Source organism: Puma concolor, chromosome F2, assembly GCF_028749965.1.
Source record: "Puma concolor isolate L17-30 chromosome F2, mPumCon1.1.hap2, whole genome shotgun sequence".
Classification (NCBI taxonomy): domain Eukaryota; kingdom Metazoa; phylum Chordata; class Mammalia; order Carnivora; family Felidae; genus Puma; species Puma concolor.
Genome location: NC_141684.1, coordinates 40,705,722 through 40,720,629, shown reverse-complemented (window position 1 = coordinate 40,720,629; position 14,908 = coordinate 40,705,722). Strand labels below are relative to the sequence as shown.

Below are 14,908 nucleotides of genomic sequence, written 5' to 3'. Positions count from 1 at the left end.
AGTAACAGCAGGTGTAAGAGGATGCCTTACGTCTCCTTACTGTATGGGGTTACTTAACAGCTCACCCGAGCATCTGACCTGTTTCACATTTCATTACCTGAAAGAATGTAGTAACATTTGCATACCTGGAAATTTGTGCACTTTGCCTTCTAGATATCTTAGAAAAATATTCAATGAAATAATTCCCTGAATTAACCTGTAGGTGATCCCACTATGAATACTATTTTATTCAGAGAAGTATCAATGTATTCTATGCTGCTTTTAGAGTTAAGATACCTAGCTCTCCTGAACATGGAAAGCATTTCCCCTAAGGAAATTCAATAATTAGAACATCTTTTCTTTAAAAATGTTTTTCCCTACCAATCTAGTTTTTAAAAATAATTTTTATAGTAGTTTGCCTTAATTAAGACTGTTTTAAAAAAAAGAGAAAAAAGAAAAAAAAACTGTTCTTTACATATATATGCTTTATAAAGCACTAAATAGTGAGGAATTCATTTTGCTCAGAGTGAAGAGTGTCCAAACTCTGATTCATTTTCATCGCTGTCTTTGTCTGGGATCATTTGTTGACCAGGAACAGAAGTCCTCTTAAACTAGCTGAAGAAAAATTAAAAAAATTACCTTAAAGGATATCTCACAGGCCCTAAAAGAATAAATTTAATTGGAGTCTCAAAAGAGCTGGAAAAGGAACAGAAAAAACAAAAGTCAGGGACCTCCGTTTTTCTGGAACCATGTGTCTTCTATTTCTGCTTCTCTCTGTTTACCCACTTTATTCTTTCCACTGCACATCAATCAGCCTTTTCTATTTCATGGCACAAGGAGCCGTTGACAGTTTTGGATGATTCCCAGGTCAATGTACAGTTGAGTTCAACTCCGGGCTCCCTGGATCTGAAGGGTGGATCTGATTGGTCAGTGGTCACTAAAAAGTTGCCTCTCCCCACACAGGGCCCTGGTCCACACAACTGTGATCAAGGAGGTGTGAGACCATTTAGTATACAGCGTGTAAGGCTCTCCTTCAGGGCCTTGGAGAGGGTGGATCCCTAAGAACAGTGAGGAGGGTTAGAGCTAGCTGCCCTCAAAATCATAGCCTCCAGATAGTAGTAACAAGAGTAGTAGCATTTTACATAAAATCGGCTGGGATTATATTTTCCTGTTCAACTGGATATATGCAAATGCAATGCGAGTAACTTGAAGATACCTTTGTGGAACTTTCCTGAATTCATATATCCAAGTATGACTCTTAGGTCAATGTCTGATGCCCCAAAATGATGTAGTCTATAAATGATGCTTTCTTTAAAATTTCCATCCTGGATTTTACGATGCAATTTGACGTGTACCTTAGTCACAGACTTGTAATTCGAGGTCAACTCTTAAGTTAAAAGTCAGCCAATGTCCCTGGCAAAGGAATGATGCAAGTGAATGGAGAGAAGAGTGGAAAGGCTGAGGGTAAGAAGAGATTTTTTTGGATTGCCTGTAGATTTTCATCATGGCCTTAGTTCAGTTGCCATTATTAGCCTGAGTAATTAACAGCCGGCTGGCTGGATTTCCTCTTATTCTCAGGTTCTGTCATCTTTCAAGTGAATTTAGCCAGGGCTGATCTTACTGAATAGATTTCTCACCTAGACCCCGGTGAATTCCAGGCAATGGCAAGTGAAAAACAACCAAAGACAACAAAGTGGCATCTTTCTCCCTTTGCAGTGTCCTACTCTGACAGCTCACCTTGGGCCACAGCACCTGCCTGTCCATGGCGATAATGTGATGTCATTAGGTACCATAATGACAAAGGTCCAGTGTGTCAGCTTAGGTTAAAAATATGTCTCTAGTAGCTTTCATTTCTATCATCTCATGTGTTCTGTTCCTTTTAATTCACAGTGCCCTTCCCCCCATTATTTACATGTCTGCATCGCTGTCTTAAAAAAATTTTTTTTTAAATGTTTATTTCTTTTAGAGATAGAGACAGAGACAGAGAGCACACTCCTGATCAGGGGAGGGCCAGAGAGAGAAAGGGGGACAGAGGATCCAAAGCAGGCTCTGCTTTGACAGCAGAGCTCCCCATTTGGAACTTGAACTCAACGAACCTTGAGATCATGACTGGAGCTGAAGTCTGACACTTAACTGGCGGAGCCACTCAGGCACCCCTGCATCTCTATGTTTATATTCTGTTCATCTTCTATATTTTCTTGTGAGATTCTTGAGGTAGGTTGTTTATTCTTTCAGCAATCAGTGAGCTATTTGGGAAGTGATTGGTTTTGCTATTTTATTTGCTGTGCCCCTTAAAGCACAGCCCTCGAAAGGAGGGCATGAAAACATACACGAGGGAGAAGCCTTTGGCTTTAACCACTTGCTATGCTTAGTGTATTAGATATATGCCACAAAATTCCACTGAATTTTATTCAGTTAAAAAAAAATTACAGTTAGCAAGACACACAAACAGGCTGCTATAGATTGAATGTTTGTGTCCTGGCTCCAGCCCCCAACCCCCTGATCTCCAAGGTGATGGTATTTGGTGATAGGACTTTGGGAAACGATTAGGTCATTAGAGTGTACCTTCCTGGATGGCTCTCATGCTCTTATCAAAGATGCTCCAGAGAACTCCCTCACCCCTTCCACCATGTGAGAACACAGCAAAGAGAGCCATCTGTGAACCAAGAAGCCTGCTCTCACCAGACACTGAATTTTCCAGTGCCTTGATCTTGGACTCCTCAGCTTCCAGAACTGTGAGAAATAAATGTTTGTTGTTTATGTCAATGATATTTTCCTTATAGCAGCCCAAACAGACTAAGACACGGACATTCGTCATTTCCAAGTTTAGACATGTTCCTAACACCATCAGACATCCCTTGTCCCCTCCCATCACCCCCCACTCAGCATGAGGCAGCTTTTCTGTACTCAGCCCTTAGGTAGGTGCTTTTCCTATTAGTGCCTTTTATGCCTCCAGATTATCCTTCTGGCCAGACCTGTTAATACATTTGCACACAGGATTTGCATATTTATTTGTTATCAAATACCTGATACTGTGTGACTCTCAAAAGTGTACCATTCCCCTTACCACACAGGCTCTCAATGCTTCAGGATCATTTATAAAAAACAAATCACTGAGACTCCCGTAAACACCAAGAGCTTAGGTGTATATGTCCCTCGAACAGATGCATGTACTTATTTATTTTTATCACTGTGTGCCCAAGCTGAATCAGAGAGCAGCCACTGTGCTTCTTGTTAGGTAGATGCCCCAATAAACAGCAATAACTCAGAGAGCCAGTAAATGAGTGCATTTTCCCCTTTCATTAGAGTTCTAATTTATTTGATGTTTGTAACTAGTGGGGAGAAAGGAGGTATGAGACTGGAGAGCAGGCTAGATCTCTTCTGGGGGTAGAGGTAACATTTTGTGGCTCTTTGTATTTCCATCATACTGCTTATTTTCCTTTGTAAACTCCTTTCAGAAGTCCCTCTCCCCCCATTTCATGAAATTCTTCAAACCACAAGGAATCCATGTTAAAAATATGGCTGTAGCTCATTCTTCCAAAAACCAAGCTGGACCCACATTGACCCCATAGTTGCCAGCTCAGTTTCTATGGAATCAGAAGCATCTGATGATACAACTTCCAGTCTCCTGATTTTTTTCTTTTTTTTTTCCCCCCTCCTTTGTCCACTCTTGTATTTCTCTACATTACCTTTTGGACTGCCAATGCCCTAGATTTGCCCATGGGGAGCTTCGTGGATGGCACTCAGCAGCAAAGGGCTGGATGCCTCTGAGTTTGAGCTATAACTCTCCAGTTTTCTAAAGTTTTTTTCTTTGAGATTTATTACAGTGAAAGGTTACTAAGACACTGTAATTCTCAGAATATGACTGTATTTTATTCTAAATTCAAAAATTACCATGGCCTCGTATCTATGTGTCCACATCTATGTATCTTAAAAGCTGACAATTCTTATGCAGTATAGATTGGGTTTTAGATCAAAATTTGTTCAATAAATATTTATCGTGTGTCTTTACATACCAGGAATGAGAATACAGTGGTGAAAAACAGAGAGGTCCCCGGTCTCCTGGAGTGGGCATTCGAGGAGAATGGGTTCCACAATTCATTTACTCCATAAGTCAGAGAGAAAAGCAGTGTTAGAAACTGGAAGGGTAGGTATTTGCCGTGTTCTCTAGTACACATACCATGGCCACAGATTTGAAAAAAAGTTTTCATCACAAAATATTTCAATTACTTCTATGCAGGAAGTACATGCTCATTATTTTCTTCAGACTAGAAATTACTTTATCCCTCTTTTCTTTGAAGTTCTCTTAAATCTGTTGTTATTCAGTGTCTCTATCCAATTTCTCGTCAAATTGCCCTATTTGTAGCTTCCTAACGTTAACACCTCAATGCTGAAATGAAGCCTATAAAATGACTTAGGGGCTTAAACTGTGTGTGAGGCAGAACTGGTATTTAAGTCCTTAATGAAATTATGAGCTTTGAAAGTGTTGCATTTTGAGTTTACAGGGGTCACTCCTCTTTTTTTTTTCTTTTGCAGAGGGCGGTTAAGGAAGGGTGAGGAATACTCTTACTACACATTTATTACATTTATTGTCTTCTCTTTTAAAATACAATTTTCATGAACTAGTGATTTATGAGCAGTTCACACTGCTTGAAGGCATCTGTAAAGTTTGTGTATGTTTTTCCAATTCCCAAAGCAGTTTCTTTCTACTGGTCTAATTCTCGCAGGCAGAAAAGCTAAAATATGTCTCTCATTGCTTCCCCGATCTCTTGCCAGAAAAGTGAAAGGGGGCGGGGGACAAGAAAATAGAGAAGAAAAGAGCATGAAGGTGGAGAGAGGGAAAAAGGAGAAGGAAGGAGAAAAATGAAGGAGCATTGGAGCGCTGGAGCACTGATTGCGGACCAGCACATCCAGAGCGGCCACAGCGCGGAGCCACCGGCGCCCACTGGTCCCCAAAGCTGCCAATCGAGGCGTAATCCTGTAGGAATTTCTCCCGGGTTTAGCTGGGAGTCACATTGCCGCCTCCTCTCCCCCTGACGCCCGGAGGAGCTGGGAGAAGCAGGCAAGGGAGGGAGGGAGGGAGTGGGAGGAGGAGGAACGGAGGAGGAGGAGGAGGAGGTGGAGGAGGAGGAGGAGGAGGAGGAGGAGGATCGGGGGAGGGAGGCGGCGGCGGGAGAGGAGGAGGGGCGCAGCCGCTGAGCCACTAGCCCCGCTCGGACGCGCTTCTCTCCAGATACTCCCGGAGCTCCAGCCGCGCGGACCGCCCGCCCTGACTGCTCTGCCCCCAAACTTCAGCTGCAGCTACATTCCAAGCCATCTAATTTATTCCTCAAAACCAGCAACTGAGCCGCGACACTGGGAAGGAGTCCGCGGAGGAGTAAAACAGCAGCAGAGCAAGAAGAGCTCTAGAGAACAGCCTCCCAGGAGCAACAACTCGGCTTCGGGAGTGTAGAAACCAACAAGTGAGAAAAGCGCCGCATTCCCGGGGCGCAGCCGCGGGCGGCGAGAGCAGGCGCAGGAGGAGCCAGCTAGCGCCCCTGAGCCGGGAGCCCCAGTCCCCGAGCCCAAGCCGCGGTCGTTGCGGCTGCTCTGCCCCGGATCCTTCTGTACCGGCTGCGCCGGGCGCTAGGCAGTAGGCTTCGTTTCGCCCTCGTTGCAAGCGGCGTCTGGGAGCAGCCGGTCCCCGGGGAATATGCGGCGCGCTTGGATCCTGCTTACCTTGGGCTTGGTGGCCTGCGTGTCGGCGGAGTCGGTGAGTGGGCCAGGAGGGGGAAGCGCGCGCCGTTTCGGGTGTTCGGGGCCACGGGGAGTCCGCAGCGCCCGCGGGCAATCGGGCAGCGCCTCCTGGGGGAATCCCTATCCCCGCTCCCCACCCGGACCTGGCGCTTGGTCCCCGGGGATCTACTGGGACAAATGCGCTCGCTCCTCCACCACTTTCCCCCTTGCCTTCCCTTCCCGCAGAAAAGCGCTGCTCGCCGGAGTTGCCGCGAGGTCCCCGGGGATGAGGGTGCGAGAATCTCAGTTTTGTCTAACCGCAGAGGCCCGTGGAGTCACTCGCAACTTCGCCCTCGAGGGGTCTTGCTGCCTGGCCCGAGAAGGACCTAGGGAAGGGGTGGGGGGGGGGGGCAGAACAGTCGGAGGGCCGGCGAGGGAACCCGTCCCCTCCGCGCGCTGGGCGAGACCCAGGGACAACCTGGAAACTTTGGGGTCCTCTCCTCCACACATCACCCCCACGCTAGCTTAGCTTTCCTACTCAGTTGAGTGCAAATTCTGGGGAGGTGGGGTTCCGATTTAAGAAACCTGAGAGTGTCCAGGGAGGAAAGTTGCAGAAGTTCTTTTGTTTGATGTTCTCTGTGGCTGGGGCCAGGTAGCAGACACTTCGTGGAAAGGCTACCCCCCCGCTGAGGCCCAGTCCCGGGTCCCGCGAGGTGCGCGGAACGCGCCGGAAAATGCTGGGGCCCGGGGCTCTGGAATCCCAGTCCTGCGGCGACCCCTCCTCCTTGAGGGGCGGAGGGCGGCCCCGCGGGCCCTTAGGGGCAGGAGGACATTTTAATACGGATTACCCTGGAGTGCGGCTTGCCGGACCTGGCCGGGTTGCGAGTGACACCAAGCTCGGCCTCGGGTCGCCTGGCCATCGGGGACCGAGGCTTTCAGCCTGCCACGCTTGTCCTCGCGGGCTCTGGCAGGGGTGCTTCCGAGGGCCGGTGGAGTTTCTTCTCCCGCCCGGGTCGGCTGCGGGCACCCAGCCTCCCTCCGGCCGCGGCAATGGGAACTTGGATTCTCCTCCTTTGGGTCGAGTTTCTGGGGCTGGAGTTTGTTTCCTACGTCGCCCGATGAGCGCCCTCTAAAGGGATCTGCCTCCTGGGCTTTTCTGGTCGGTGGCAGCCCCTACCTGGGCGCCCGGAGCTTTGCCAGGCTGAGGTGGAAGCCTGAGCACCCAGATACTGTCTGCAGCCTCAGTGCGTTCCGGGGCTTCGGTGACGGAGTGCAGCTGTTTTTGACCTTTTTTTTAGCTCCCCATACCTCCTCCTTTTGCCACCTAGTAACTTGTCCAGGGATGGTTTTGTGAATTTTTCCTCCTCGCCTTTGGAGTGTTACTTCCCTCTCCCTTCTCCCTCTTTTTGGAGTTGAAGCAGCAGTTCAGGAGTTGAAAACCTCTTGGGCACTGAGCAGCAGATGGGCGTTTTCCATCAGTGTGGGAGCCGCTGTGTGTGCCAGCAAGGTCCCCAAACGTTACTTGAGATAGAAAAGCAGGTAGAATTGTACACTGTACACAGAAGAGATGAGTATTTGGGTGCTTGGGCTGTAAAACAGAACTGCGAGCCTTATCAGTATTTCTCTTTGGCAAATGATGGGCTAATCCGTTGGGACTGGTAATCTCCCAGCCAGTTATGAACTTTGACTCATTGTACACAAAAAGGAAGAGATTCTCTGTTTATTTCAGGGAAAAAAAAAAAAAAAAAAAACAACGTTATTGCTCATCTCGTTGCAAAACAGGGCAAAGGGAGAACTCCCTCTAAAGGTTTTCAAGAGAAGCCTGCCTAAAAGGCTGTACAGGGGTAAGGAAGTCCTTCTTTTGGTCAAATCCTGTTTAGGATTTGCCAGGAAGTGTTTGGGGATTCTCCAGAAAGAATGTCTCTATTTTCTGGTTCTCTGGATTTTTGCATAAATCTGATATTGCTCCTTAAGGAAGCTTTGTGGCTGAACTGTTTTCCTACCTGGTGACACCTTTCCCCTGAACTCTCTTTGTGGATCTAATATTTTTCATTTCCTACCAGGATTAGATGCTTTCCCAGTGAGCTCCTTCACTGTGGTCGATACTCTTTTCAGTAATTGGACTACCATCCAGAAGGGTGATTAGATATTTTTAAAATGTCAACTTGGAGACTCTAGCAGAGAATCTTTGTTAGGCTGTTTCAAAGCCCAGGATGGCCACTAGTCCGTATCAATTACTTTTTAGTTTCTGTTTCATGTATAGCGGCATGAACGTAGGTGAAGTTGATAGACTTAATTTTTTCACAATTAGCTATTACAGCACGTTATTTCCAGTACCTCGTATTTTAATTTGAAAACTGCAGCAGTTTCCTGGGAATTAGAAGTAGTTAGAGGTCTTCCGAGCTTTAAGTCTGTCTTTGTAAAGAGGAAAGGAAAAATGTCTGCAGTTATTGAATTCTTGAGTTTTATACTAAGCACAAGGCAAGGTGAGGGCGAAGAGGTTCTTAGCAATGAAGGCTCAAAGCTATCTGTGAGAAGAAACTGTGGCCCTTCCTTTCTGGATGCTGGAGACAGCAGTGGTGATGCATTCATACTTTGCACCAGCAGGTTAGGGCTTTCGCTGCGGGAACACCATGTGAGGGGAAAGACTGACTGAGTGTGGCGGTAGTGATATGCTGCTGTTTTTCTATCCATTTCTTTTTTTAATGTGACTGTTTATCTTTAGAAATAATATATTGCAGACTGCTATAAACACATAATTGGAACTAGAAATATGTTTAAGAAGAGGAAGTGTTTTGAACTAGTGGAGTTTTATACACATGTTTCAGTGTGTGTAAATTAAAAGAAACTGTCAAGACATTTGGACCCGTGCGTTACCTCTCAGTGCATTATAAAAGGCAGCCTTTGGAAAGTTTGCATTAGAGAGAAAAATAGAATTGGAACCATATAACCTTTTTCAGTTCTTTAAAAAAATATATTTTGGCTGCTCTAGTAATGAAACAAATTACTTTTGCTGGGGAATTTTATAGAATTTCTGTTTCTCTTTTAGTTGGGTGTTAGCAGTAGGTAGACATCATTGGAGAAAGATCTTGTAAGATCAGGCTTGTGAAAGATGGTTGTCCTAAAAGGAATTAGAGTTTGCTCTCCAATTCCTGTTCCTGGGGCCTGGTACATCTAGTTTTGAAGGGCTGTGTAACATGATTACTCACGTAGCACCTTGAGTAATCATTAGTTTGGAGAGGATTTCAAAAGATTACCTAGTTTTTTTCCTTGGCAGGACTAATTCCCAAGTCTCCAGAAGCCCTGGGAGACCTGCCTGGTCAGCCACAGGTGGCCTGGAGTCTCCTCAGGTTGGCAAAGCCCTGAGGCTGATCCAGCCACCCAGAATCCCGACAGCTCTGTCATTAAGGTTTATAAGGAGTCTGGTCAAGCCACTGTGCTATTTGGCCTGTCAGCTGGCAGTGATCCAATAGGTGGTATGAGGAATGTCATCTGGGTTTAGATTCTCACAACACAGTCCCTTTTCAACACTGCCAAAAATCAAACTAAATGATCTTGCTCATCATTTCCTTCTTTTTTTATATTAAAATTTGTTTAATGTTTATTTATTTTTGAGAGAGAGAGAGACACACAGAGACAGAGTGTGAGCAGGGGAGGGGCAGAGAGAGAGAGAGAGAGACATAGAATCCGAAGCAGGCTCCAGGCTCTGAGCTGTCAGCACAGAGCCCGACGTGGGGCTCGAACTCAACGAACAGTGAGATCGTGACCTGAGCCAAAGTCAGAGACTTAACTGATTGAGCCACCCAGGTACCCCTCATCATTTCGTTCTTACCATGGAAGAAGACTTGCCATTTCTGCCACCATCAACAGTACACTCCAGTATCTCAAAATCACCTAATTCTTTCATGGCCCAGAAGCCAAAGTAAACTTTTAGAGGAAAAAAAAAAAAAAAAAAAAAAACCAAAAAAGCAGGAAGGAATGAGGAAGAGGCTTTGATGAAAATAAGCTAGTCTTATTTACTTTTTTTTAGTTGTGCCAGTACCATCATCTTCATTCTAGGCTTTTGGATTTGAATTTTGAAGACATCCTTGACTCATTCCACTTTGTTGACGTCCATGTCCAGTTGGACGTTAAATCCACCTATGTGGTCATTCCACAAACACTGTTCAGCACCTACTGAATGCCCGAGAGAAAGCACTGAACAAACCAGGCAAACTCCTCTGTGTTCTTGGAGCTCACATTCTAGTGGTCCAGGTAGCTTCCTCTTTAGTTTTGTCTTTCTTGGGACCTGTGCCTTTATGTCAGCAGCTTTTTAGCTGTCCTTCCTGCCCAGATGTTCACCTGCTGTTTGATTTATCCTGTACCATTCTGATGGTGTTCCCATGGTCCTCAAACCTCCGTGTTTCCTTGTTATCATGGCATGGAATCTAACTAAATATCTCTGCCAGGTTTAGAAGATGCTCATAATATTGCTCTTTCCGATTTCTTCCCCCTTGATCACTCCCATCATGTCTCCCAGCACCTGCCCGCTGGCCTCACTGTCATGAACACTCTTGGGACACAGCCACCTCTTTAGTGTTTCTCCTTTAACATTCTGTTGATTCAGACCCAAGCCCCAGATGGCCTTTCATGTTTGAGCTCTTGTTTTTATCTTTCTGTAAACGATACAGCAGGCTAATGATGAGAATCGTTAGAAGCATGTAAAAATACAGATTTCAGGGCTTCATCTCAGACTTACATGATCAGTAGCCTGAAAGGGGGTGGGGTATTTTTTATGAAGCATCTCAGATGATTTTAATGAATCAGCCACATTTGGGAACCACTGGTCTGGGTCACATACTTTTCCCCTTCTTATATGCCGTTCTGTGTTGGTTGGTGGGCTCCTGGCAGTATATAGCTGTGTGACCTTGGGAACCACTGTAAACACGAAGGGCTTTGGCATGGGAGGCAGACAAGCTGGGTTCACATGCTGGTACTTTGCCACTTACTATAGTACTTGGACAAGATGCTACAACTCCAAGTCACTTGAAAAAATACATATGTACATGTGTATAATTTGGACCTGAATGCCTTTATGACATGATTATTGTGGGCATAAAATGAGGGTGCATAGGAATGGTGGTTGAGGCACAGAAAGTACTAAGTGGTTTTTTTCTTCCTTTCTTGGCCTCTGTTTTCTTGTCTATGAAATGTGGGAGCTGTATAAGATGTTCTTAAGCCCTCTGACATTCTAAGAGGTGAATTTTCTCTTCCATTGAGATTGATGCCATATAAGGGGAGGGCCCTCTTTTCACACATTTCACCCCTGCTCAGTGCTGAGCTTGGTAAATAACTGTTAATGATCCATACTTAAATGCAGGTGCCCGTGGCAAGGGCAGTCGGGATCCATCATTTCTGCTGAAGCTCAGCTTTGCCCTGGCCACTGAAAGCAGTGTGTCTGGGATCAACTGAATCCACCAACCCATGGGTGTACCTGGGCTAGTTTGCCAGTTTTGACTCACTAGACCTCAGTTTCATCAACATTGCAGTGTTGGCATGAAGAGTAAACAAGACGAGGTCAAGTCCTGCAGTCATTGGTGTACATCCATGCTTCCTCCTGTTTGGTTCCATTGAGATTCTAGCAGACTGGAAGGAGAGAGTCATGTCTGTATTGCATGCTGCAGTGAAGCTGGTCATCTGAAAGGAGGTAGCAGGGCTGGTGAGGGAATGTTGGGCAGTGGGGGTGGGGGGAGTGGAGAAAGAGAGTATTTTTTGAGAGTAGAAATGCATGAAATTTCTCCTTTTAGCAATTTGAGTTTCGGTTCCTACTATTAAAAAATCTCACTGTGTTTTGACAAGTCTGTTTCTGGGGCCGCATTAGTTTTAGCAACAAGGCTGGAGGGGTGACTGCCTCTGAATAGCAAAGAACGCTGTTGAAATAGAATTGTGAATGTTTTTCTTGATTATCTCAAAGAATTGGTAGGACTGGGAGAAGGGGAGAAACCTTGAAGTCTTTGGAGATTTCCTATTTGAATTTCATATCAGCAGAGAGAGGCCAACTGGTATGCACTCAGTGATGTGAGAGCCAGCTCCTGGTCTTGGACTTCAAGCTATGGAAAATGTTGTTAAAGACAAGACACGTTTTTACATTTTTTTCCTCTGCTGTTCAATTCGTTTTGTCGAAAATGTCACAAAGATGCAGAAAGTGTGCCCTTTACAAAGCATTTGGATGTTTATTTTCTTTGATGATTATACAGGTATATTAAATACAAATAGTACTGGTATTTAAGGAGTATGTGCAATTAATAGAGTTTAGTCTCATGATAAGATGACACTTGGAATGAGATACTCTTAATCTTAAGGGAAGATTATTTTTTTCTAGTTCTTACCAAGAAAGAGTAAAAGTCAAATACTAGTTTTGTGTGGTATATTATTAAATATAAAGACAGCAGAAATAAATGTACAATATTTAGGGCAAAAGTGAGGTTTTGCATACATGCAGTTCATTATCTTAATCCCTGTGGGACCTCAGCTTCCCTGTGTATAAAATGATGGAGTGAACTAGAAGAATTTTCTGTCTTTAGCATTTAGTTTTTCTATATGCTTCCGGGTAAGATTGGAGAAATGTTAAGATTAACTTAATCAATAAGTAATTATTAAGCTCCTGCCAAATACTTACTATTTTATTACTGAAACAAGGAATTCATTCACATTACTGAAGGGTAAGTCATTTCCAAGAGCTGATGGTGATCAGTTAACTTGAATGGAGTGTTCATCATGTACTGGGATTATATACGTTGCTCTGAATGTTCATGATCTAGTGTTTTCTCATATATTTTCTGATACAAGCCAGTGTAGCATGAAGTTGATGTGATGGAATTCACTTTCAGTCTCGACAGAAGAAAACATAACTTGTTGATATAATTTGGGGGCTTTTTTTCTTTTATTTATTTATTTTGAGAGAGAACAAGAGCCTGTGAGTGGGGGAGGGGTAGAGAGACAGATATTCCAAAGCCTCCCGACATGGGGCTCGAACTCATGAACCATGAGATCATGACTTGAGCCAAAATCCATAGTTGACACTTAGCCAGTTGAGCCACCCAAGCACCCCAACTGACACACCCAGGTGCCCCTAATTTAGAGGGCTTTTTAAAAAAAAATTTTTTAATGTTAATTTTTGAGAGAGAGATAGAGCATGAGCAGGGGAGGGGCAGAGAGAGAAAGAGACACAGAATCTGAAGCAGGCACCAGGCTCTGAGCTGTCAGCACAGAGCCCAGTGCAGGGCTTGAACCCATGAACCATGAGATCATGACCTGAGCCAAAGTTGGACGCTCAACCTAGTGAGCCACCCAGGCACCCCTTAGAGGGCTTTTTAAGGCATAAGTCACTGACGGGTCTCAGGCTTCTCATTTGGTTTCTGGCCTAGATGCCCATTTCTAGAGAGGGGACCTTAACTGTTGCCTTCCCCTCAGCTCCTCTCTGTAGCACTGGAACCCAGTGTAAGTGCTGTGGTCACCACAAACAAGAATCTAAATTAGCAGGCAGTATGGTAGACTGGCTCAGAGCCTGGTCATTGGACGTCAGACTTGCCTGGGTTTGAATCCCCTTCGCTGTGTAACTTGAGACAGTTTTCTTAACCACTCTGTGCTCAGTTTTCTCCTCTATAAAATGGAATATTCTAAACAAGATTTTTAGGATTATGCGAGACAGAATATGTAGGAGCTTTTAACACATGTTCATGTTTTATGTCATGTGTTAGTTACTATTTTTCTGATTCATGGTTTTCTGCCTCCTTAAAGAGTGGGGGCTTTGTACACTACATGGGCTTATCTGATCAGCTGCAGCCCAGAGAGTGGCCCAGGAGATGAACGATTGAGCCTGCTCTTTTTTTTTTCTTTTTTTTTTTTTTAATGTTTATTTATTTTTGAGAAAGAGACAGAGACGGTGTGCAAGTGGTAGAGGGGCTGAGAGACAGGGAGACACAGAATCCAAAGCAGGCTCCAGGCTCTGAGCCATAAGCACAAACCGCGAGATCGTGACCTGAGCTGAAGTCGGATGATCAACTGATTGAGCCATCTAGGTGCCCCGAGCCTGCTCTTTCATAGCTGGGGTTCTCTTTGCTGATTTGAGGAGGCCTAGCTCTATGTTGAGACATTGGAGATATGTTTGGATTCAGCTTTTCTCTAAACATGGGTGATGTGAGAGGATATGTCATTAGTTATTTCTGAAAGGGTCTTTGCAGGAACTAGATGAAGCTGTGAGTGTTAAGATGTGAATGCCCATTTTTTCCAGTAATTTTACCTTTTCAAATCTATCCAAAGGAAATAGTCATAGCTGGGTAAAATGTGTTTATTGAAGATTTATTAATAATAGTTAAAAAATGGAAACAACTTGAGTGTATAATAATAGATTAGTTAAATAAGAGTCTAAATTATACATTAAATATACAGCCATTAAAAATATGCTTGAAGAATGTTTATAACTTGGAAACTGTTTATAATAGACAAAAAGTCTGATAAAAAGCTATATATAGTGACACTAAGGTTATATTAAATAAATTTATATGTGTATGCATAGATCTGTACATGTGATAAAATGCACAGAACTAAATATATGCATCCACACAGATACAAACGAGTACAAGTGAAATTTAGGAACTCTGAATAAGATTAGTGGATTGTGTCAATGTCAATATCCTTGTGATAGTCATGATAGTTTTATGAAATGTTACCATTGGCGGAAACTGGATAAAGAGTAGAAGAGATTTCTTTGTATTATTTCTTACAACTGCATGTGAATCTGTAATTATCTCAACAAAAAAAATCAATTTAAAAAAATGGCGCCAGATGCAGAGAGTTTTACAAGTACGTTCTGCCGATCCTTGAAGGAGTAGATAATAATTGTTGTTATAGAGCTTCCAGAATGATAGAGGCTGTTCTTCTTCATTTTATCAGGTTAGCATTACTGTATGTCAAAATCAGACAGGGAGGGCATAGGAAACAAATCTACAGGCCAGCTTCACTTATGATGCTAAAAATTTACGTATAACATTATCAAACTGAAAATGGCAGCTTACTAAAAAACTGATGGAGCCAAATAGAGTTTACCCAAGGAAAGCTTCAACATCAGAAAAACAATGCAGTCAACAGTTGAAGGGAGATAACAATATAATCATCTCAATAGATGCAGGAAACATCTGAGAAAAGATTGTAAAAATGTTAATACAAGGGTCTC

The 14,908-nt window shown here is 44.0% G+C and overlaps 1 protein-coding gene across 1 annotated transcript in view; it reads left to right on the top strand.

Annotated features, from left to right (window-relative positions):
• The first annotated feature begins 5,157 nt into the window (after nt 1-5,157).
• SDC2 (syndecan 2) overlaps nt 5,158-14,908 on the top strand; it is a 101,897-nt gene continuing 92,146 nt past the window's right edge. Inside the window, exon 1 of the mRNA XM_025922905.2 lies at nt 5,158-5,731. Within this exon, the coding sequence (XP_025778690.1) occupies nt 5,672-5,731 (60 nt within the window). The 5' untranslated portion in view covers nt 5,158-5,671. The remainder of the gene's footprint in view (nt 5,732-14,908) is intronic.